The sequence below is a fragment of the Sander lucioperca genome, chromosome 4, assembly GCF_008315115.2.
Source record: "Sander lucioperca isolate FBNREF2018 chromosome 4, SLUC_FBN_1.2, whole genome shotgun sequence".
Lineage (NCBI taxonomy): Eukaryota > Metazoa > Chordata > Actinopteri > Perciformes > Percidae > Sander > Sander lucioperca.
Window position 1 is genome coordinate 30,373,051 of NC_050176.1, and position 24,079 is coordinate 30,397,129.

At 39.5% G+C, this 24,079-nt stretch overlaps 1 protein-coding gene across 4 annotated transcripts in view; it reads right to left on the minus strand.

The window, feature by feature from the left end:
• Positions 1-399: 399 nt before the first annotated feature.
• Positions 400-24,079, minus strand: part of LOC116034280 (glutelin-2-like) — a 28,555-nt gene continuing 4,875 nt past the window's right edge. The window contains exons 2-4 of one of the 4 annotated variants that reach the window (XM_031276890.2): positions 14,021-14,094; positions 656-724; positions 400-554 (exon numbers count right to left, since the gene is read on the minus strand). In XM_031276890.2, the coding sequence (XP_031132750.1) occupies positions 414-554; positions 656-724; positions 14,021-14,077 (267 nt within the window). In that variant the 5' untranslated portion in view covers positions 14,078-14,094 and the 3' untranslated portion in view covers positions 400-413. Of the gene's footprint in view, positions 555-655; positions 725-13,554; positions 13,742-13,842; positions 13,900-14,020; positions 14,095-24,079 lie in introns of those variants that run through there. The other 3 variants (XM_031276893.1, XM_031276892.1, XM_031276891.2) reach the window with 3 other exon arrangements.

A 24,079-nucleotide genomic window follows, 5' to 3' on the forward strand; every position in this document is an offset into this window, starting at 1 on the left:
TCTGTCTTCATGTAAAGCACTTTGAATTGCCCTGTTGCTGAAATGTGCTATACAAATAAAGCTGCCTTGCCTTGCCTTGGAACTTTGTCTATCTATCTATCTATCTATCTATCTATCTATCTATCGAAAAAGTTTGATTATACAGAAGTTTTTACACAGCTTCATCAATGTTCCTCATATATATGAATTGTAAGAAAAACAAACGTTTTCCATATGGGGTTTATTTTTCAGCTACTACAGAGAATAAAGTGATTTTGATCCACATGTTTAATTGAAACTAGTGTAAGAAAACATCATTTAAATTTGAAAAGAGAAAGAAACAGTTGTCGTGAAAAGCTGACACAAAACAAAGCTGATGTCAAAATTCATTCACTTATTGATCTCTAGCGAAATTCCAGATTTTACTTAGTAGTTTATTGGAAGAAGGCAAGTATGTTCTTGATCCACTGTGGGATAGGCACCGTAGGTGGCGTAACCACCGGAGGTGGCACAACCACCGGAGGTGGCACAACTACCGGAGGAGGCATAACCACCGGAGGTGGCCGGTATATACGCTTAAAGAGAAACAGAAACATTTGTTATCAAATATGCATCATACAAATTTAGATTTGGATGAGTTGAATGTTGAGCTGTAGAGGTTTGAGAAAGCACTCACCTCATTGGAATTTGAGCCGGAGTTTGAGCCGGATTGTGACCGAGCAAGTCGTTTGTGCTCCATATCCGTCTGTATAAAATCCACAATAGCAGGTTTGATATTGCCTACATTATATTACAATAATAATAATGATATCACCATATAAGAACACTGGTATTGATACTGAATATGAGAATGTTACACTTACAGACTGAGCCAGAGCAAATATTAAGAAATCTGCCATTTCTACATTTCAAGGTGTGGCTAATCCTCCACCAGGTGTCTCATGCCAACCTGATCTCACAGAATTCTGTGAAATGAACATGGCCCCTTAACTCAAAGTCTGTGTCAGTTTCACGGAATCGCAAAACATCCCGTAATGGGCCCATGGAAGAATTCCGTGACATGAACATGCATCGCCGAAAATTCCGTGATGGGCCCACGGAAGAATTCCGTTAAATAAACACGGCCCCTTAAGTTAAGGAAAAGGTCGTGGGTGGGCTTACGGTTCTGTGACACGCGGGAAGAACGGGACGGAAAAGAAGAAAGCGACTTACCGAAACTTGACACGCGGGACACGAACCCCGGTATCCTGGGTGAAAGTCCTGTGTTTGACCCAACCAACCTCCTTACGTGGAATTTCGGCGTTACATAGTACTCGCTACCGTAGTCGCTCTTAATGCTACGTCATCTTCTCATTGACTTTACATTGGCATTCTTTTCCGTGGTGGCCACACAGATTTTTCACACATTCCGTGCCACCACCACGTAATGCGCTGTTAACAATTCGTGATTATTTCACGGAATTCTGTGCGACCAGGCTGCTCTTACAAATATGACCAAGTGTCTCAATGAGATTACCTGTATAATTAAAGGTTAAATAAAAATTAATAAGATTATTGCTGTTTGACATAACTTTAGACAACACCAAACATTTTCAAAAGGTCTGTCTGAAGGCATTTATTAGTTTGAGACTTTTGGAAAGTTGGAAAACAAAAAAATCCCCAAAACTACTGTATCGCATTGCTATCTCTTTAACCAAATCACACATTTTAGGCTATTCTGTGTTTTTCCTTTTGATAACTAATGTAATAGTTTTGTTCTGTCAGAATAAAGTAGTGTGGTGTTAAATAAGCACAATGCTCAAATGCTTTTGAAAAATAAAAACAATGAAAGAATAAAATTGGAGGTCTATGTCTTGATCATTTATTTATTTTTTTAGTAATGCTATTATTTTGAGTCACTCGAGAAATAAATGCTGAACATGAGAAACAGTTAGCATATCTTGAATTCAGCTTTTCTCTCTTTGCTAGTTTGTTGTCTCATTTTCCTGCTGGAGGAGGAGGAGTATTAAGACTTGCCAACAGAAAATGTTGTCACGGTTTGGTTAGGAAATTTGGTCTGAAGAGCTGCAGGTGCACTTTTTAAAGAAATGATTATGCCTTTAGTCATCCAATCAGCTGTCAAAGGTCTTTCAATTTTGTATTTGTCTCAAAAGTGTGAAATGTGATAGGGGCAAAAGCAAAAGGAATCAGGTAAAAATCTGAATAAAACATCATTGACAAGCAGCTCATAAAATGATCATCTTGGCAACAGGTTTTATCATGTGTCGTTTCTTGACAGGCTGCATGTTTAGTAATGCAGGAACCCCACAATGTCTGCAGACATATATGAAGATACTGTCACGGTGCAGGCTTGGACCCAAGTGCAGGAAGGCGAGGAGTGTGCAGCAGTTTGAAATAATAATAATTTAATGAGAACACAAAGAGACTTACAAACCTGTAAGCTGAGCAGGTGAGTAAATCCAGAAAAACTGGAACACGGAAAGAACGGGTAAAAATCCAGGAGCACAAAAACACAGTAATACACAGACACAAAAGACAGATGATGAATGACGAATGACAATCAACCAGCAACTGACACAGAAAGCACAGAGACTAAATACACAGGATAACGAGCAGGGGCGCAACTACCCAGTGTCAGAGGGGTATGCAGCAACAATTTTGGCATATAAATATAAATAAATAAACAAGTAAATAAATAAGTGTGCCGGACATCATCATGTATGGGGTTTAAATAATAAAGGTTTATTTTAAAGTATATTAGCCACTGTAGGCCTAGCATAATTATAAATAATGATATGGTGTATATATATATACTTTATTTTCATTACAATAAATAAATCATCATTGATGGCAATTTGCGTTCTGATTTGTTTACTACGTCCCCGCTGTCAGACATAGGCTAATTGTTGTATTTCCTACATGTGCCGGGTTTTGATACAGAAATGCATTTTTCATTCGCAATGGCAAGATTAGCCTAATAGCATATAACAAAACATGTTCAATTATTTCGATTTAGCATTAGAAGTAATCAGACTTCATCTGTAAGCAACACTAACGTTAAAGTGCAAAATGAAACAAATGTGAGGAGGACTCGGAGCTTGAACTGGACATTTAGTTTTGTGTGGTCTAATAGAACTCCTACCTGATGTCACCACTGGTCTCATCTCTACTTGATGCCATCGCCGACCTCATGTCATTCACTCCTTGCCTGTGTTCTTCTCCACTAAGACATATTGTCAAACAAACATTATGTAATATATTTTTATATATTAGTTTTTCCATATTAATAATATTAAGAAATGAATCTGTTGGTATCAAGTGGCCCCCCTACACTTCCACCTACCTGTTGCCTTCCCCTGTCTTTCCTAATCCACCATCCTCACACCTGAATGAAATGAACTCACTGTTAAATATAGCAGCCTAAATTCAATTCTTATCAGCCTAGTGATGGCATCAGATAAGACAACTATTATGCAGTAAGGTTGTGCTGCTGTTTAAATTACATTCACATTTTGGATTTTAAAAAGTACAAATATGGAGAGCCACTTAGCATAGACCTTTAAAGAGACAGATGTGACCCTGTAATTACAGCAATTACATGTCACCCAAAAGATGTAACTATAGACTGTATGTCTGACAGCACAGCTAACATGAACAGCTAATGGTAAAACAAAATCTAATAATGATTCCATGGTAAACCAGAGTTATTGCATAAGTTATGTTGCATGCTACATTATATTTACCAGTTGTTATTTTACCTTAATAAAATTGAGATATGTCATGCATGGGATTGGTACCATAGGGTTTAACCAAAATCTAAATGTAGCTATCAGCAACATTGGTTTGCATTAAGCTAGATGTAAACCCCACTTTAGCTGCAAGTGTTAGCAAACACTAGCTAGTCTGAGAACAGTATGTTAACATGAATATTTTTAAGCCTCCAAGTTTGGTAGCAAATATATGCATGATTCCATGGTAAACCCCTATTTGGCTGCTACATTCCCAGTGTTAGCAAACGCTAGCTAGTCTGTTAACATTAATATTTGCAAGCCTCCAAGCACAGACGTCACACTTTAAATCCTACCTTTCACTATCCACTTATTTAACTGCTGTCGCATCCCTGGACATACCATCTCATTTTCCCTCTTTCTTTTTCTATTTTTAGAAATGCAGAAATGATTCTTTTTACCATCGCTTTGGCGCCCCCATGGTGCTGGGCCCCTATGCGCCGCATATAGCACATATCCACTTTTTGCGCCACTGGTAACGAGGCAACAAGGGACAGGTGACACAAAGCTGGGGAACAGGTGAAAGACATCAGGGTGGAGCAAACAATCACAAAGGTGGGAAAACCAAAAGACAGGAAGTAAAACAAGACAACACATAGGGGAACAGAGAGACTACAAATTAAAACAGGAAATAGAAAACCAAACAGAAAACAGGAAACCAACTAAACACAGAAACTTGACACTGGACGAGACGTGACAGATACATCTAGGAAAATGATTGCCTTTTCAGTCATTATGCACAGCCAAGCTTTGCACAAAATAACTGAACTACAAATTTCATTATTTTGGAAATCCCAAAGATTACAAATGTTATGTCACATGAAATTACTGGGCAATTTGTATAAAAGTATGCAGAAGACATATACAATTTCCCATTTGGTGTAATTAAATAACACTGGGTAACACTGAAATCTGGTTAAAGAGTTTCTAAAATATGTTAGGAGTTGGTAATTTGTTTTTGTGTTGTTTTTGTATAGTATTTTCCAGAGATCTCTTCCTCATAAAAAACAATGTGCATGTTGCCTTTCAGTCTATCTCTTTGCAAAACTATCTCTTCCTAACAATTTGACTTTCTCTAAGTTTCACTTTTCTGTTCACCATTATGACACACCTGTTCGTGCCACTACCCATGTCTTCAGTCCTTTATTTCAATCACTGATGCTCCTGGTGTTAATAAATGTGTGTCTCTATGAGAAAATTGCTTCTTACTTAACTCATATGACGAACAGGTGACAATGTGCAGCTTCACACTGCCTATGAGGTTGCTTTGAAATAAGATCACAGAGAAAAGGGATCTGTTTAAATGCCACTTTGTGTTCTTTTGTTAAAGCAACCCATACAAAATCAAATGATTGTGTTTTCATCCCTGGTGTGATATGGAGATCAAGAAAACCCAACAAATTGCAGTACAACACCAGAAACAGCTGCTGACACAGTTTAGAAAAGCATCATAAAGCAGGGGACAGATGTGGTTAATACTGTGTTACTGTGTTAAACTGCAACAGAGAGTATCAATGCATCACGTTGAACTATGAACAAATATGTGAATGTGTGATTTAAGCATTGCACATGTAATCCATGAAATCAAACAAAACTAAAAAGGTCATTTTAGGGCATTTTTATGTTTTTCTTCTCATTGAATTTCCAGGTAGAATCTCACAGGGTCAGACACACGCGTGAGTCGTTACTGTATTCCCTGTTGTGGGGTTGCTATGGCAATTCTTGTCTATGCTTGAACACTATGTGATAGCAGTAACTTTTAACAGTTGCTTGGTGGCAGTATTGTTTCCTTCATGAAGCTATGGGGAGCAGACCAACATGCACAGTTACAGAATACCAAAACATGGTTTGTAAATTAAAATATTTTTTATTCTGGTATGAAAGCTGTTAAATATTATGTCAGACTCCAACAAAGTGTATTTTATCTTTCTCCCACTTTTTGTACAACTAGATATTCTTAGAAATAAAGACCAAGAGGAAATGAACAGCTTTGGTTCTTTATTGCTTTCATTTGTATTGAACCAGCAAGTTATTTAATCAGAGCATGATCACATCATGGTTGCAGTATTTTGTTGAGTCAAGTCCTTGAGGTACTTCAGGATCATGAGCACATCAGTAACACGGGCCAAGGATGGGGCGTTGTTGTTGTTGGTCTGTACAGGGGGAAATCAAGAAGGTGTACAAGAATGATATACATTTCAATTTTATCTCTATTTTTCCTTCCATAGTTGATTAGAAAATGGCAGTTTAAATTAAGAAAAGACTATGTGATTTACATCATTATATCCAAACTAAATACTGACCTCCTCAATTGAGCGCTTCTCAATGACATGGTAGGATTAGCCTTTAAAATTAAGCACAAAAATTTAACTCTAAACGTTTTACAATAAACACTGAGACTTCCACAGTTCGTCCTTGTTGTAAATTTTGGTAGAGTTTACAGACTGACTTACAAAAGAGCTGGAGACGAGCGCAATCACCACAACAAGAGCAACGGCCTTTATTCCAAATGCCTTCATCTAAAAAAAAAATAAATAAATAAAAACAAGCCAATTGTCACATGAAAAAATCACTGATGAATGCAAAGATCCCATCTTGCCCATGTTTTTAGTGTTACTTCATGTAGAATCTGTTCTTACCTTTCTCAGTGTTTCACTCTTTGATTCATTAACATAAGTGCAGAACCAGTCTTCAGTGTTGGCATATACAGTTTCTTTCAGCCAATCACAGTTGTTATTAGAGCACCTCATGAAAACAAACTTTTTTTTTGTTACCGGCATGCCACCATTTCAACTAATTAAAAGCAATAAATCATCTAGACAGCCACACACCTATCAAATGCATTCCAGAGAAAGAAGGTGAATGGTAGTTCCCAAAAGTTAATCTAAGTAGAAGAAGACATACTTTATTAATCCTGCATGAAGAAATTACATTTTTACACTCTGTTGGTGTTACACATTACACATATTACAAACAGGCCTAGAGTGAAGTCAACAATAAAGGTAAAAACAAGACCTTGTACATACACAAATGGAGAGATGTCAGATTAAAACCCATTAAAGGCACAGTTGGGGGTTCGGTAGGTTGACCAAATGCCCTCTTTGTCCGGACATGACCACTTTTTACGTACTGTCCGGGGCGTCCGGGGCGTCCGGGGGGGTTTTATAAATTCATGAAAATGTATGTATGTTTTTCATGGGACCATTAAGCATGTACTTAAATTAACTGCCGCTTTTCACACAATACTACGGTACTTTGTTGCGTGACGTAATTCCCGAGAGGCTGCCTTGTGGGCGGCTCTGCGACGCATACATACACAGGGAGCAGAGCAGACAGCTGAGCAGCAGCACACAAAATGCCAAAGCGTAGGTGCAGCTTCACAGTTGAACTGCAAAAAAATTGAGGTTAAGGACACACCTAATGAGACAGCATAAACCATCGCAAAATAGCTCATGGAAACACCGGCAAAAAACAATTCATCTGAAAAATGTATTGCATGTACTGCCGACAATTTTGGATAGAATTTGTGTTGCAATTTTTGCAACACAAATTTTGGAGGAATCCGACTTGATGAAGCAGGAAAGAATGTGTTTGCAAATTTGAAGAAGTTGCTGCAGAACAAGACTCTGATCAGTGTGGTTTGCCCAGCACACATATTGAATAATTGTGCTCATCATGGGGCAGACACAATAGATGTTGACATTGAGAATATCATCTTCAAAATCTACCAGTACTTCCACATTTACACTGTGCGCACTGAGAGCCTGAAGGAGTACTGTGATTTTGTTGAGATTGATTACAGAAGGATGCTCTCTCACAGCAAGACAAGGTGGCTGTCATTGTTCCCAAGCATTGAGAGGATGATACAGATGTTTCCAGCTTTAAAGGGCATATTTTCTGTCTCAGCAAAAGCCAACCATAGTAGTCAAGAAGTTTTTTGAAAACGACTTTGCTGAGATCTACCTCTGGCAAATTCACTAACTCATGTCTATGTTCCACACCCACATTCAAGAAATGGAATAGGAGAACATGTCCATTATGGACTGCTGCAGCAAGACAGAGTATGTTCATTGGCTGTGTACTCTCCAAGCTCTGCAGGGCTTGTAAGGATGCTGAAAACGTGATGTAATAAAACCTTTATGATCAAGAACAGTGTCAAGTGGATTCCTCTCCAACACATCATCACACCATTGCAACTAAAGATATCACAGATGCACTGGGGATAATCCTAAGAATGAGTTGTCTAATGTCCATGCAAGACTTACAACTAATCTCGTTGCTGTTGGGAAACAATGAAGTGGTGTTCACTGGACATGATTCATGTACAGCTTTATGTTGTTTGTGCATGCTTCCTAAATAATTGACACCACATTTTAAATATACTTAAGTAAAAATTATATATCCAATTTACACTACAGGGTTATTATCTGGAAAAACCGGGCGCCCAGATAACTCAGTTGGTAGAGCGGGTGCCCATATAAAAAGGTTTACTCCTCGACGCAGCATGCCCGGGTTTGAGTCCGACCTGTGGCCCTATGCTGCATGTCATTCCCCCTCTCTCTCCCCTTTCATGTCATCAGCTGTCCTGTCAAATAAAGGCCTAAAAATGCCCAAAATATAATCTTAAAAAAAAAAAGATCTGAAGAAACCAAATAAAAGGACAAAGGTAGCACTTAGAGTTCAGATATCTCCAGGCCAGAGATTACTTTTTATAAAAAAATAAAACAGAGGATAGTGAACCTAAATTGCTCAATAAGGGACCGTTCGGTATTTATGGAATGGACCACCGGAGGAAAATAGTCGAGGGTCATATCTTTTTATTTTTTGTTGAGGGGAGGGTCATCCAACATTTTACAGTCTGGGTGGGGGGGTCACCCAACTTTTTTATTCATGAAAAGAGCAACATTTCAAAGTGGCTTGTTTGGTGCATATTTATCCATGTAGCTCTCAGTCTCGGCCCCCTAGCAGATGGTCTGACCGCATACGTGGAGTTTGCTGGGGGGGCAGGAGGAGCACTGCCCCCTGGTGTCTGAAACGGGTAATTGCATTGTTTAAAAAAGAGTGGAATAATTACGACCAGATATTTTATAAATATCTTAAATAACACAAAACAACTAAATGGTGATAGGTAACACATCTGATTTCATATACTGCTTTAGTAAAAAAAATATTACCTGGCTGACGATGGGAGCAGCAGGACGCAAAAAAACGAAAGTTACTGTTGCACTAGTCTGGACATCTTGCCGTGCCAACCTTGCAATAAAGGTTTCCTAAATCTCATGTATATAAATGTGATGTCAGCTTACTAATTGATTGCGGGTTTTGTGTAGATTTGGACCTTTATACGTTTATTCCACTTTGTTTAAACGGCGAAATGGAGAGGCCTCGTTCACCTGTTTGGAGCTGGCTGGTGAATGTGACGCTCGTATCGGCCTTGCTGGATACACCGTGACTCTGTTTGTGGATCTCCTGAGCGCTGTGGATTACTTTTTTACCGTGTCATTGGATCAAGGGCGAGGCTAGCCCCTTTTTAGGGGTGCTGAAGCACCCCTAAAAAGGAGCTCAGCACCCCTAAAACTTGGAGTAAGAAATGTTGTTATTCTAACATTTTTGTTCGTCTTTGACAAGGTTAAATAATGTCCAAAACATACTCCGTAGTTTGTGGTTTAAAATGTATGTGTTAAGGATGAAAATGAAAACATCCCCGCTTAGCAAATGGTATCATCCTCTTCTCTTCTTCTACTTCTCCTCTGTACCTGCACCGCTCAGCACGACCGTCATCCAGCGCGAAACACACGCAGAGTGAGAACCCGTTATGTAGTGTTGTGAATCAACTAAGTTGCTCCAAAGCTGTGTCTCACAAACCATATCGGTGAGTACCTGAATCACGTGTACACCTATAATAACGCCGCCTTCACACTGGCAGTTGAAATCCTCTCCATAATACGCAATACGCCCCCAGCAGACGTCGTACTACACCGTTGAAAAGCTTCGGAAGCGACTCACAAAAATGGCAGAGAGACTAGAACGAGTGATAAGTGTCTGAATGTCCGATTCTCTCTGACCTCTCTTATACAGATATAAACAGAAAGGCTGCTGCGTGGAGAACAGCTGCCCAGGACGTTGACATGTCACGTCGGTTAAATGTGATATAGCGGTATAATGTCAATCGTTCGGTGTCTGTTGCTAGCTAACCAATTAGCATTAGCAGGTTTGTTTATCAGTACCATAGCAACGCACATCACGTGCGTCTTTTCTGGTCAGTCGTCATGGAAACATGAAGCCCTGGCCAGAGCCATAGTCTTTCTCTATCACTCTGGCCCTGGCGTTTGGACCAGAGTGAAAAAACAAACATATAAAACCTTTATATACTACCAGTAGGCCTATGTGTGAAAACACTCACTGTGGCTTTTTAAATGAATTGTTATTCATTCCTAGATTTATATCTGTTATTTTTCAGTTGTGGCTGACTATCAAACTAGACAATAAAAGAAAGTTTAATGTTTTTCTTTTGCTGTATTTATTCATTCCTCACACACAGAGGATTTAACCTGAACCAGGCTTAACTCCTGAACTCATAGCCTCTCTCTCTCTCTCTCTCTCTCTCTCTCTCTCTCTCTCTCTCTCTCTCTCTCTCTCTCTCTCTCTCTCGACATATAGAGAATAGTGGCAAGCAAAACAGTAACTACTCATACTCCTATACTAACTTATTGGCATTAAGTAGCCTATATTACATTTACTTTTTGTAAAATTATTTTTCACCACATTTCTTCATAATAAAGGAGGAGGAAAACAACAGGGAGAGTCCATAAGGGATGAGAGGGAATTGACAAGTGAAAGAAATGAAGAGACAGAGGGAGTGCAACATAGAGACCACCAAGCCAAAGCAGCAGAGACAGAAGAGAGCTGTTCAGACTTAGGGGATAAGGACACTGGTCCTAAACAGTTAAAGCTGTCTCAATACACTCATACTCAGTTTGGCACACAAAAAATAATTTAATAATAATAAATCATTTACAGAAGATGAATTACATTTTGTTATCCAAGTACCTGTTACTTTGTTCAATGACAATAAAATTGAATCTAATCTAACCAATCTGATGACTGTTGATACAAAAAGGAGGCACATAGAGTTAATGGTCAGGAAAACCAGCTGAGTGAAGAAGGTTTTGTGTTTGTTACAGGGGGCTGTCTGTGTGAACTCTCACAATTAAGCTGGTGCTCTGAAAAGGTCTCAAAAAAAAGAAAAACAATCTGGATGTTGGAGTTAGTTGAACCAATGTTAAAATGATAAAAATTATATTTTTGTTTTTTGTGTGAAAAGAGGGTGGGTGGTGGCAGTGGGGCTCATTGGGTGCTCAGCACCCCTAAAGCTCTGACCCTAGAATCGCCCCTGCATTGGATTACGGCAAAATACGGATCTTTTTTCTTAACGTGTCTTAACGTTTTATGGTGAGTTTGGAGAGGCATCTACACAGACTGTAGGTCCAAAACTGATTGTTCACTGTTACATTTTAGTTGAATTTAAGCGTCTGTCTATTGCTTTCCAAAACAGCCGTGCCGCGATTGGATTTCATAAGGGCAAATTGTTAAATTCTTACAATGTAATTTAAAATCTGCTTTAAAAATAAACATATGTGTTTTGGAATATAATGTTCAGCTTCGGCAGCTTTACATATGTTCTAAAATATACAGTGACTGAGGAAGCCTAGTGACGAGTCCATAGCAACCAGTGTTGAATTGTTATTTCCCTGTGTCCTTTGCTGAATGGTCTCAATGTTTTATTGTTTTATTTCATATGAATACTAGTTTACTAGAGGAGTAACTTAGTATTTGAAGGAATGCAGTAATGCAGGAAGTGTGCATTTAGTTCCCATGCTTATTGTGTTTTCACAACTATGTTAGTGAGTAAATCTACTGAAATGGCCACCACACCATAACAGAGGAGTGGGATGTGTAAGATGAGAATGCAGAGGTTAACTCCTGTACAGTGTTGCCAAGTCCACTTATTATAAGCGACTTTGGGCTTGTTTTTCTGTAAAGTCGCTTACAAATATTGGTAGTCGCGGGTCGCGGTTTTTTTGGGCTTGTTTCTAAAGGGTAGTTGCTTATTTGGGCTTGTTCCTAGCTCCATAATAAGTTGTCAAGCAGATATTTTCTAAACATAGGAGTTTGCCTTACCTGTTCCTTCTGTCCCTCCCCTTTCCCCATACACACAGGAGACAGCAGAGTTTTTTCCCACCCACATCCTGCTTCTAATTGGCTCTGACCCAGATGGCAACGAGTACTAGCCAATCAGAGGCAGAGCAGGGCAATCGTTTTTTTTTCTGTTTAGGAAAACGTCAGTGAGTGATGAGAAAGATAATGGTGGTGTTACTCTTCATATATATGAGGCTAAAGTGTTAGGAGTCTTAAGAAAAAACTTTATTGCTGCACACTAAGATTGTTAATAATTTCTTCTGTTTCTGGGTTATAGTTATTTACAAATGGGATCTTCTGCAGTCCCTGCAATAATAAATAACGAATTTGTGAATTCAGGATGATATTTATTTGTGTGTGCAAATTTTAATTAGGCTATCAGAGGTTTACTGTGTATATAATGTACTTGGTACATCAGTCTATATTTGATATCCCATCAGTTTTCTAATGTTAAATAATGTTAAAAGGTGGTTTAACTAACTTGTGATAATTGTCCTGAAGCTCAGGGGGGAGAAAAATAAATAAACTACCGTGTGTACAGTTTTGCAAAACTGCGCACAGTTTACCAATCTGTCCACATGGATGTAAATTGACAATCTGTACCCACAGTTTAAAATCCGTCCCCACGGATTGTAAAACCGTGCACACAGTTTATTTATTTTTCTCTTTCCGGAACCTAGGGGGGCTCCGTAGAAAAAGTCGCTTGTTTTGGGCTTATTTTCACAGGCCTGGTTGCTTATTTGTCTCGCAAGATCTGGCAACACTGCTCCTGTACATCATGGTTGTAAAAATCAAATGGCATCTGTACTTCTTTGTTAAGTGCAAACTTGCACCCAAGGGGAGGGTCATGCCTATTTTTCGAATCATTTTGGAGGGTCATAGGAAAATTCTTACTGACAAAGGGAGGGTCAAGTCTTTTTAGGTTCGAGGCCACAAAACTCCTCCGGTGGCCCCTTAATTAAATAACGAACGGTCCCTAAATGTTTTGATGCATTAAAAGTTAATGATAACAATCATCTATTTAACTGATGCAATTATTTAAAGCGAGCTGCAATCCATAAATAGATATTGATTTACACTTTTACGCATGACTAATAACTGAAGAAAGTCAACTTTGCCTACCACAAATTATGTTATTCTGTTAAATGGTCAGTAAGTTGCAACTTGCTCTAAACATAATGTAATGTGAACCATGTATCTGGTGGCTCATTCTGACCACAGTCCTCACAACAGTCAGACAGACACTCAAATGTGTTGGGAAACAGTGAAGGTGTTGAAACATTGTCTATCTATCTATCTATCTATCTATCTATCTATCTATCTATCGAAAAAGTTTGATTATACACAACTTTTTACACAGCTTCATCAATGTTCCTCATACATATGGATTGTAAGAAAAACAAACATACTGTATTTGGTCCATATTTTCCATATGGGGTTTATTTTTCAGCTACTACAGAGAAAAAAGTGATTTTGATCCACATGTTTAATTGAACCTAGTGTAAGACAACATCATTAAATTTGAAAAGAGAAAGAAACAGTTGTCGTGAAAAGCTGACACAAAATAAAGCTGATGTCAAAATTCATTCACTTATTGATCTCTAGTGAAATTCCAGATTTTACTTAGTAGTTTATTGGAAGAGGGCAAGTAAGGGCCTGAGCCACCATGGGATATTCAACGTAGGCGGGCTAGTCACCGTAGGTGGCATAATCACCTGAGGAGGCATAACCACCTGAGGTGGCATATACACCGGAGGACGTGGCCGGTATATACGCTTAAAGAGAAACAGAAACATTTGTTGTCAAATATACATCATACAAATTGAGATTCAGATGAGTTGAATGTTGAGCTGTAGAGGTTTGAGAAAGCACTCACCTCATTGGAATTTGAGTCGGAGTTTGACCGAGCAAGTCGTTTGTGCTCCATATCAGTCTGTAGAAAATTCACAATAGCAAGTTTGATATTGTCTACATTATACTATTACAATAATAATAATGATATCACCATATAAGAACAATGGTATTGATACTGAATATGAGAATGTTACACTTACAGGATGAGCCAGAGCGAAGCTCAGGAGGCATCCAAGCACAAATACTACCTTCAGCATGGTTACAGTGATCACACCTGTTGAAAATGAAATATTAAAGATGTGCTCAGATGGACAGCTTTTCAAAATATCAGGAAAAATCACAGTTTTCACAATTCATATAATTACCTTCAGGTCGAGGAGGCTGTTAGTGTTGCTCTGAACGTGGAGCTTTTCTTATATACAGTTACTGGAATGGATGTCATCTCATTAGCATAAAGTATTGTTGGGAAAAAGCAAATATTAGGAAATCTGCCATTTCCACATTTCAAGGTGTGGCTAATCCTTCACCAAGTGTCTCAATGAAATTACCTATATAATTAAAGGTTAAATAAAAATTAATAAGATTATTGCTGTTTGACGCACCTTTAGACAACATTTTTTTAAAAGGTCTGCCTGAAGGCATTTATTAGTTTGTGACTCTTGGAAAGTGGGAAAACAGAAAAAATCCCCAAAACTACTGTATCGCATTGCTATCTCTTTAACCAAATCACACATTTTAGGCTATTCTGTGTTTTTACTTTTGATAACTAATGTAATAGTTTTATTCTGTCAGAATAAAGTAGTGTGGTGTTAAATAAGCACAATGCTCAACTGCTTTTGAAAAATAGAGGTCTATGTCTTGATCATTTATTTATTTTTTTAGTAATGATGTTGTTATTTTGAGTCACTCGAGAAATAAATGCTGAACATGAGAAACAGTTAACATATCTTGAATTCAGCTTTTCTCTCTTTCCTAGTTTGTTGCCTCATTTTCCTGCTGGAGGAGGAGGAGTATTAAGACTTGCCAACAGAAATTGTTGTCACGGCTTGGTTAGGTTTATAGCTGGAGTAAAGTGAGAGGTACTGACGTAATAATTAGCACATCTAGGGAACACAGTAAAAATATTTATTTTATAGCTTAGTAATTTATGCTTCAAAGTCAAGAGTGACAGTAACAATGTCAACAATGAAGGTAAAATACAGATGCCAGGAAATTTGATCTGAAGAACTGCAGGTGCAATTGTTAGATAAGATTATGCCTTTAGTCATCTAATCAGCTATCAAAGGTGTTTTCATTTTATATTTGTCTCAAAAGTGCGAAATCCTTAGTGTGTTGTCTGTCTATGCAAGACACAACTAATCTCATAGCTGCTGGGAAACAGTGAAGTGGTGTTCACTGGACATGATTCATGTACAGCTTTATGTTGTTTGTGCATGCTTCCTAAAAAACAATTGACACCACATTTAAAATCTGTGTTGGGCAAGTTTCTTCCAAAATGTAATTACTAGTTACTGTCATTTGAGAGTAATTCGTTACATTACAATATTACTGTCTCTGAATTGTAATGGTTTACACTACTTTTGCATTACTTTTGAGTTACTTTCACCAAAATAACAGCGGAAGTTTGACTTGGCAGGTAGCTTGTGAATTTCACAACTGGATCAATAAAGTCTCCTATTTATCTACTTTAATACATCAGAGATTATTCATAATATTTTGTATAATTAATATGAATATGCAAAGTAACTAAAGTTATAAAAATAGAGAAGTAAAACGTACAATAGGCAAGTAGGAGAAAATGAAAATACTCAATTAAAAGTACCTTACAGTTGTAATGAAGTACAGCATAGTTACTTTCCACTGCTGATAAAATGCAATGATATTTATGTGTAGCAAGCCTCAAAATTAATACCCAGATCTGTCAGCAGCTCGGACACACTGCTGTCTGCCCTGACGTACCGTCAACTGTTGGGACACAGATGTTGTCCATACCGTCTCTGGTTCTGGCTCTGACCACAGGAACAGTGACGGGACAGCTAAGTTCAGCACAGCGTAATAAATCCTGAAAATAATGTCCATGTCACAGATGTATCTGTCTCTACAGTCATCTCAACCATCGAATACAGTAACAGGAAATAATACTCCTGTTGGTGAATTCTTAAAAAAACAAAACACCACTAAATGTTGCGTTAAGTGCATAGTAACTCGCGTTACTGAGATTGTAACAGGTATAATATTACTGAAATTTAGTAAATTAGTAATTCGTTATAGTACTTCGTTACAGCAAAAAGGAATAAATTACTGTAATCGTGTTACTCACAACACTGTTTAAAATATACTTAGGTAAAAATGGTATATCCAATTTACACTGCAGGATTATGTAAGGTTTGGATGTCCAATAATTGACTATCAGGTAGGATGTTTTATAGATGTTTTAATCAGAGCAGCATGGCGCAATCTACATCCACACGCAGGTAAGAACAACAACAACAGTACTTCCTGTCTAACGACTACGGTCAAATTACTCACTGCACCACCTAGTGGTGTAATGTGGAATATACATGGTAAGTAAACACAAAATCCCCATTTTACTTAAACAACTTTTCTTCCTCTCACGGACAGAATTAAGAAGCAAAATCCTTTAGCTATAAAGTTTCAATACCTTAGGCAGAATCAAAATAAAACTTCAACAATCCAAAATGTTCTAATAACCTGAGCCAATCATTTTAACACTATACCTGTTCTAATAGAGATACATTTGCATTGAAGGAATGCCAAAGATGTTTAATAGTTCTTAAAGGCAATTTCCTTGAACCAAGTATCACAGTCCAAACATTTAATGTTAATTCTTTAAGTTTGATAATGCTTGAGCCAACCTGGTGGCTTATGTGCTCTGGCAGGACGGTCTCTTGCTTCTTGGTCATTTCCTGGCTCAGCTGTATCTTCAGAACCAGTCTTTGGCTGAGCTAGAACCTCTGGAAGTCTGACGGGTACAGACGCCAGGTGGGAAGCATGCCAGGTTTTCCCATCATCCAAGATGTAGGTGCTAGGACCCATTTGCCTCTTGATCTTGATGGGTTGAAACTCTGTGACGCATGTCATAGTCATGAGCTGTCACAGACGGAGGAGCGGGGAACATTGAGCTTAGTTCTCATCTTTCGGCCATGCATGAGTTCAAATGGCGATGCGTCGGTCATGGCATGAGGTGTGGCACGATATGCCTGAAGGAACTCAGTTGTTGCACGTTTCCACGGTTTATTCTGGAGGATTGCAGCTTGGATACAGCCTTTAAAGACTCTGTTGAATCTCTCTATGGCACCGTTGGAGGAGGGATGGTACACAGACTAATGGATAAGTGTGATTCCCCGGTCTTTGAGGAATGCAGAGAAAGCAGCAGCTGTAAATTGTGGCCCATTATCCATACTGTGGTCAGTGTGGTCAGATGCCCCACTGACACTATGGATGGTGGAGGAGAGGTTGATGTAGATGGTGGGTACACAGTATTGCCCTCAATGCGCAGGTGGAGAGCAGATATTAGATCCATGCCCATCAGTGCAGTCCCTGAGTCCACAACATAGAAGTTGACTCGACCTTTAACACCATCTATAGGAGCCATGTATATTATGTTTCTTTATGGTTTATAGTTTTCACCTATTACGTAACGTAGGAAGTCATGGGGGTTGGTCTCACAATAAACAGTCTATTTATACACCTGGACACCTGCATGGTGGAGGCTAGAGAGGGGGTGAGCTTGGGTTTTTGCATTTTCTGTTGACCGCAAGTTTCTCCACATTTACGTTCACCTTTTTGCATTATTTTTCAGGCAATTGGATTTCGTTTATTCATATTTTTTCCGACTTTCAAACGAACAATAAAAAGTTGAAAGCATATCTCAGAGTGGATCTGAATTATTCTAACGGCGCGTCATACAGATGATTGTTCCCTGACTCAGCCTGTCAACAGTCATTAGTCAACAGAAAATTGAAATGAAAAACGGACAACACTGGATCACGGAAGAACTCCGTTGGACTCAGCGCTCACGCTGAATGAATGACTGGAAAGTGCCTAATGGAATGTGAGGATTAATTGGCCCGACAAATAACGCACTCAACAATGTGGTATGTAACTTTGTATTGATTCTGGCTGTGTATTGTTGTTTGAATACAGCTTAGGAATCGTTACTGCCGCTGGTCCATTGGGGACAAATTGGTTGTTGGTATGTGCGTGCTTGTTTTGTCAGAGGCTTGGATCTCCGTTTAATTGTCTTGGCGCTGTGGTCCGCCAGTGTGGTGGATTCACGTGTTGCTGGATTGTTTGTTTTGGATGTGCTTTATGAGGTCGAAGTAGAATCAAATGTTGTTTCTTGGCCGAAAGCTTGGATGCATTAATTGTACAAATATCATACTGGGAAATGATGAGTGAATTAAAGGATGATTCTGACGTGGAAATGCAAATGATGAGTGAATTAAAGGCTGGTTCTGACGTAATTGGCCCTGGAATGGATGAATCTAAGAGACAAAGAAATCTCACTGTCAAGGCCTTGGCAGGAAAACTACAAAAGCTTCAGAAGGAACGGCAAGCAAATGTTAACAAAATCAAAGCTGTCATTCACTCTACAAATGATTTAATGCAAATGGATTAAAATGCTTCTATTGTACGATCACAACTGGGAAATATAATAAAATAGTTTGAAGACGTAATTCTACAACATGAAGCAGTGATTGCCTTACTTCCTGAAGAAGAAAAGGAAAGACAGAAGGAATGGTTTACAAGCATCAGTGAACGCACCACTGGATTTATTAAGGATGTAAAGAGATGGCTATCTGAACTGGGAAGACCTTTTTCCGACGACATGAATATAAATACAGCACTACACAGTATAACTGAAGATGACCAACTGGTTCAGGATAAAACTTGCATCTCTGCTGTCAAATTGCCTGATACTGTGCCACATGAAACACAAGATGATATAAAACCAAGTGACAGTGTCTCAAATGTTGGAAGGGGAAACTCAGGAAGACAAACTTCTGCAGGGTGCAGAAGCCACAGTCAATCAAGCTCTATCGGCAGGAGGTCCAGTCATTCAACCACCTCCCCAGCGTGCATTAAATGGCTGCACTCATAACACGGCAACATTTATTGAAGGATAAAGACGGAAAAAGAAAGAGCAACTCAAACTTCAAGTTTAAATTGCAGCAACCAGGGCTAAAGTGAACGTGCTCAGAGGCTCTCCTAATCCAAGTGTCATATCTGATGGCATGGAATTGTATTTTGAGAGAGGAAAATATGAAACAAAAGCGCTCAATGCTGAAGCTGGTTTATTCTTGCCTCAAAGCATTCAACGGGATCGACAAAGTCAGCCAGCAGGTGACAATGCTGACCCTCATTTGGCGGGTGCCAGATCTAAGGATGTAAATGGGAAACGTAGACTTAAAACTACATTATTGAGCCACACTGAGCCCCAGAGACACGAAGATACATCACAACGCCCCAACGCAGAATTTCATTCATCAAACATAACCTCACACAAAGCAGCAGTGGTGTCAGGAAGCAGCAGACAAAATCCTGTATTTTCAATCATGGAAAACAAAATGAAATAACAGCTTTGTTAGCTCAGCAGCAGTGTCTCTCATCTTTGCCGAAGATAGAGATTGAGGTATTTGATGGTGATCCTCTACAATATCAAGCTTTTATAAGAGCATTTGAGCACAGCATTGAAAGCAAAACTAAGGGACTGTTCGTTATTTAATTAAGGGCCACCGGAGGAGTTTTGTGGCCTCTAACCTAAAAAGACATGACCCTCCCCTCGTCAGTAATAATTTTCCTATGACCCTCCAAACGATTTGAAAAAAAGGAATGACCCTCCCCTCACATGCAAGTTTGCACTTAACAAAGAAGTACAGATACCACTTGATTTTTACAGCCATGAAATATAGGAGTTAACCTCTGCATTCTCATCTTACACATCACACTCCTCTGTTATGGTGTGGTGGCCATTTCAGTAGATTTACTCACTAACATTGTTGTGGAAGCACACAACATTGTGACCATTCAGCAAAGGATGCTGGGATATAACCAATTCAACACTGGTTGCTATGGACTTGTCACTATCGTCATTGTATATTTTAGCACATAGGTAAAGCTGCCGAAGCTGAACATTATACTCCAAAACACATATGTTTATTTTTAAAGTTTTTAAGTTACATTGTAACAATTTAACAATTCGCCCTTATGAAATCCAATCGCGGCACGGCTGTTTTGGAACTCAATAGACAGACGCTTAAATTCAACTAAAATGTAACAGTGAACAATCAGTGTTGGACCTATAGTCTGTTGAGATGCCTCTCCAAACGCAGAAACCAAGCGCAGTCACACCATTAAAAACATTAAGACACGTTGAGAAAAAAGATCTGCATTTTGCCGTAATCCAATGACACAAAAAAAAAAGTAATCCACAGCGATCAGTAGATCCACAAAAAGGTAAATGATACGGTGTATCCAGCAAGGCCTATATGAGCGTCACATACGAGGCCTCTCCACTTCGCCGTTTAAACAAAGTGGAATAAACGTATAAAAGTCCAAATCTACACAAAACCCGCAATCAATTAGTAAGCTGACATCACATTTATATACATGGCATTTAGGAAACCTTTATTGCAAGGTTGGCACGGCAAGATGTCCAGACTAGTGCAACAGTAATTTTCGTTTTTTTGCGTCCTGCTGCTCCCATCGTCAGCCAGGTAATCATTTTTTTTACCAAAGCAGTATATGAAATCAGATGTATTACCTATCACCATTTAGTTGTTTTGTGTTATTTAAGATATTTATTTAATATCTGGTCGAACGCAAGAGACTGCTTACATTTTCTCGAGCAGTACACGAGGGGGCAGCCAAGAGAGCTCATCAGAAGCTGTCAGCATATGGCCTCTGATAGAGGTCATGCCAAGGCCAAAGCTTTGTTACGAGAGCATTTTGGAAATGAACAGAAGATGGCAACAGCCTACATGGAAAAGGTTCTTTCATGGGCATCAATAAAATCTGATGATTCAAAAGCTTTACAAGCTTACAGTCTCTTTCTCAGAGGATGTTGCAATGCTATGGAAGAAATCCAGTACATGTCTGAGTTGGATATGCCCGCCAATATGTTATCTGTTATAAAGAAACTGCCCTATAAGCTAAGGGACAGATGGAGGACTGTAGCCTGTGAGATGCAGGAAAGGCACAATCACAGAGCTACATTTGCAGACATCGTCAACTTTATCGAAAGACAAGTGAGGATTGAATCCGATCCAGTGTTTGGGGACATAAAAGATACTCCAGTGTTTGCAGCAAACAAGGACATGACAAAATTCAAGTCACAGCCGCGTTATAAGGTGAAGAGGAGTAGCTTCGCAACTATTATTTCAGCTGTGGAAAAGAAAGCGGATACGGGAACTGTAAAGACGGAGAGTGGAACGTGTACTAAGAAGAAATGTCTGTTCTGTGATGGTGGACATGCATTGGAGTTGTGCGCTCTATTGGAGAAGAAGGCACATAGTGAGAAGATTGGCTTCTTAAAAGAAAGTAGTGTATGTTTTGGCTGTCTGGGCATTGGGCACATCAGCAAAGACTGTAGGAAGCATCTCACATGTAAAGTATGCAGTCTAAAGCATCCTGACATTCTGCACATCTACCAAAAGGGGAAAGAAAGATATGCAGAACGAGCAAAACAGCAAGTTGAGGCAGCAAAGAGCAGTGCTGCAGTCTCTGTTCAAACCGGTGGTCTTACCGGGGCTGGTGACCATAACTGTAAACTTTCCATAGTACCTGTGCAAGTCAAATCTAAGAAGGGGCATAAGACAGTGCACACTTATGCTTTTCTATATCATGGGAGCACAGCATCATTTTGTACAGTGGGACTAATGAACAAACTGAATCTCTCTGGAAGAGGATCGAGCATTTTATTGCGAACCATGGGACAGGAGAAGATTGTGGAAAGCTACATTGTTCCTGATTTAGAAGTAGCTGGCTTAGACAGTGACTGTTACTGTGAGCTACCCAACACATACACACAGAAGAATATGTCAGTGCACAGAGGTAACATTCCGTGGCAGGAAGATATTCACAGATGGCCTCACCTGAGAAATGTAATAGATTCTGAGATTGAGCTGTTAATCGGCTCAAATGTGCCCAAGGCATTGGAACCTTTGGGAGTCATCCAAAGTGTAGATGAAGGACCCTATGCTGTCAAAACAATTCTAGGATGGACTGGACCTTTGGGAGGTGACCGCAGTTGTGAAACTGTTTGCGAACAGCCCCAGGTCTGTGTCAACAGGATCTTGGTTGTAAGACTGGATGAACTGTGGAAGCAGCAGTTTAAGATTGACTTTACTGAAAGTGATCAAGAGGAACAGCAGGGATTATCAAGAGAGGACTGCCAGTTTATGGACCTTGTTGCAAAGTCAGCTAAAAAAGTTGGAGGCCATTATGAAATTGGCTTACCTTTATGGAACAAGGAAATAAACATGCCTAACAATCGCAGGATGGCAGAACAGCGTGCTTTGAACCTGAGGAGGAGGTTTAATAAAGATGCCTAATTTCACACAGATTACTCTGTCTTTATGAATGATATCATTTCCAAGGGTTATGCACAGAGAGTTCCAGCTGAAGACTTGGAACGCAGTGATGGTAGGGTGTGGTATTTTCCACATCATGGAGTTTCTCACCCTAAGAAAAAGAAGATTCGGGTGGTATTTGACTGTGCAGCATCATTCCAAGGGACATCTTTGAATGATCAACTCCTGCAAGGCCCGGATCTTACTTGTCCATTGATTGGAGTCATGACTAGATTCAGAAAAGAGCCTGTTGCAATTATCGCGAACATTGAAGCTATGTTTTATCAGGTGAAGGTACCACATGAAGACTCGGACCTCCTACGATTTCTCTGGTGGCCCAGTGGGGTTTTCAGTCAGGACTTGGAGGAGTACAGGGTAAATGTTCATCTGTTTGGGGCTACTTCATCACCCAGTTGTGCAAACTTCGCCCTCAGAAAATGTGCAGAGGATAACAAAGAGGATTTCAGTGACAAGGTAGTCGACACCATTCTGCACAACTGCTATGTTGATGACTGCCTGGTTTCAGTTGCTACAGAGGAGGAGGCAGTATCTCTCTACCATGACCTGAGAGCCATCTGCTTTAATGGGGGTTTTGTACTTACAAAATGGATGAGTAACAGTCACGTGCTGGCTGCTATACCTGAAGAGCAAAGAGTAAAAGAGATGAAAGACCTGGATTTGGTCTATGATCAACTTCCTGTGGAAAGAGTGTTGGGTGTACAGTGGTGTGTCCAATCTGATACATTCAAGTTCAAGATAACATTCCAAGATAGACCTCCTACCAGAAGGGGGATCCTCTCCACAGTCAGTTTGATTTATGATCCCTTAGGATTTCTGGCTCCTGTGGTGCTCTCTGCTAAAAAGATCTTACAAGATCTATGTAGATAGGAGCTTGGATGGGATGACACTGTACCACCATCAATTGCTCAAAAATGGAGAAGTTGGATGGAGGAGCTCTGTCAGCTCGAAGACTTCAAGGTAAATAGATGTTTGAAACCTGCAGAGTTTGGAGAAGAAACATCCGCTCAACTACACCATTTTGCAGATGCAAGTGAAGGGGGCTATGGAACAGTGACTTATTTGTTGTTACAAAACAATCATCAAAAGATGCACTGTGCCTTTGTAATGGGAAAGTCCAGAGTTGCCCCATTGAAGCCGATTACGATACCTCGTATGGAGCTTACGGCTGCCACAGTTGCAAGTCGTATGGACATGATGTGGAGGAAGGAGCTGCAAATGCAACTTCAAGACTCAATTTTTTGGACGGATAGCACTTCTGTTTTGAAGTATATCAACAATGAAACCTCAAGATTTCGAACATTCGTGGCAAACAGGGTTCCTGAGATCCTTAAAGTTTCAAGACCATCACAGTGGAGGTATGTGAACACTTTAAGTAATCCTGCAGATTTGGCCTCTAGGGGGTTGAAAGTGGAATCCTTCTTGAAGAATCGGACATGGGTGTCTGGGCCTCAGTTTCTCGTCCAGCCTGTGGAGGAGTGGCCTGTAAACCCTGATGGTTTACGAGAAATCCCACCAGAGGACCCTGAGGTTAAAAGGAGTGTCACAGTGAATACCATACAGACTAAAGTTGAGGATGTCGATGCAGTAACACAAATTATCAACTACTTCTCGTCTTGGATTCACTTGAAAAGGATAGTATGTTGG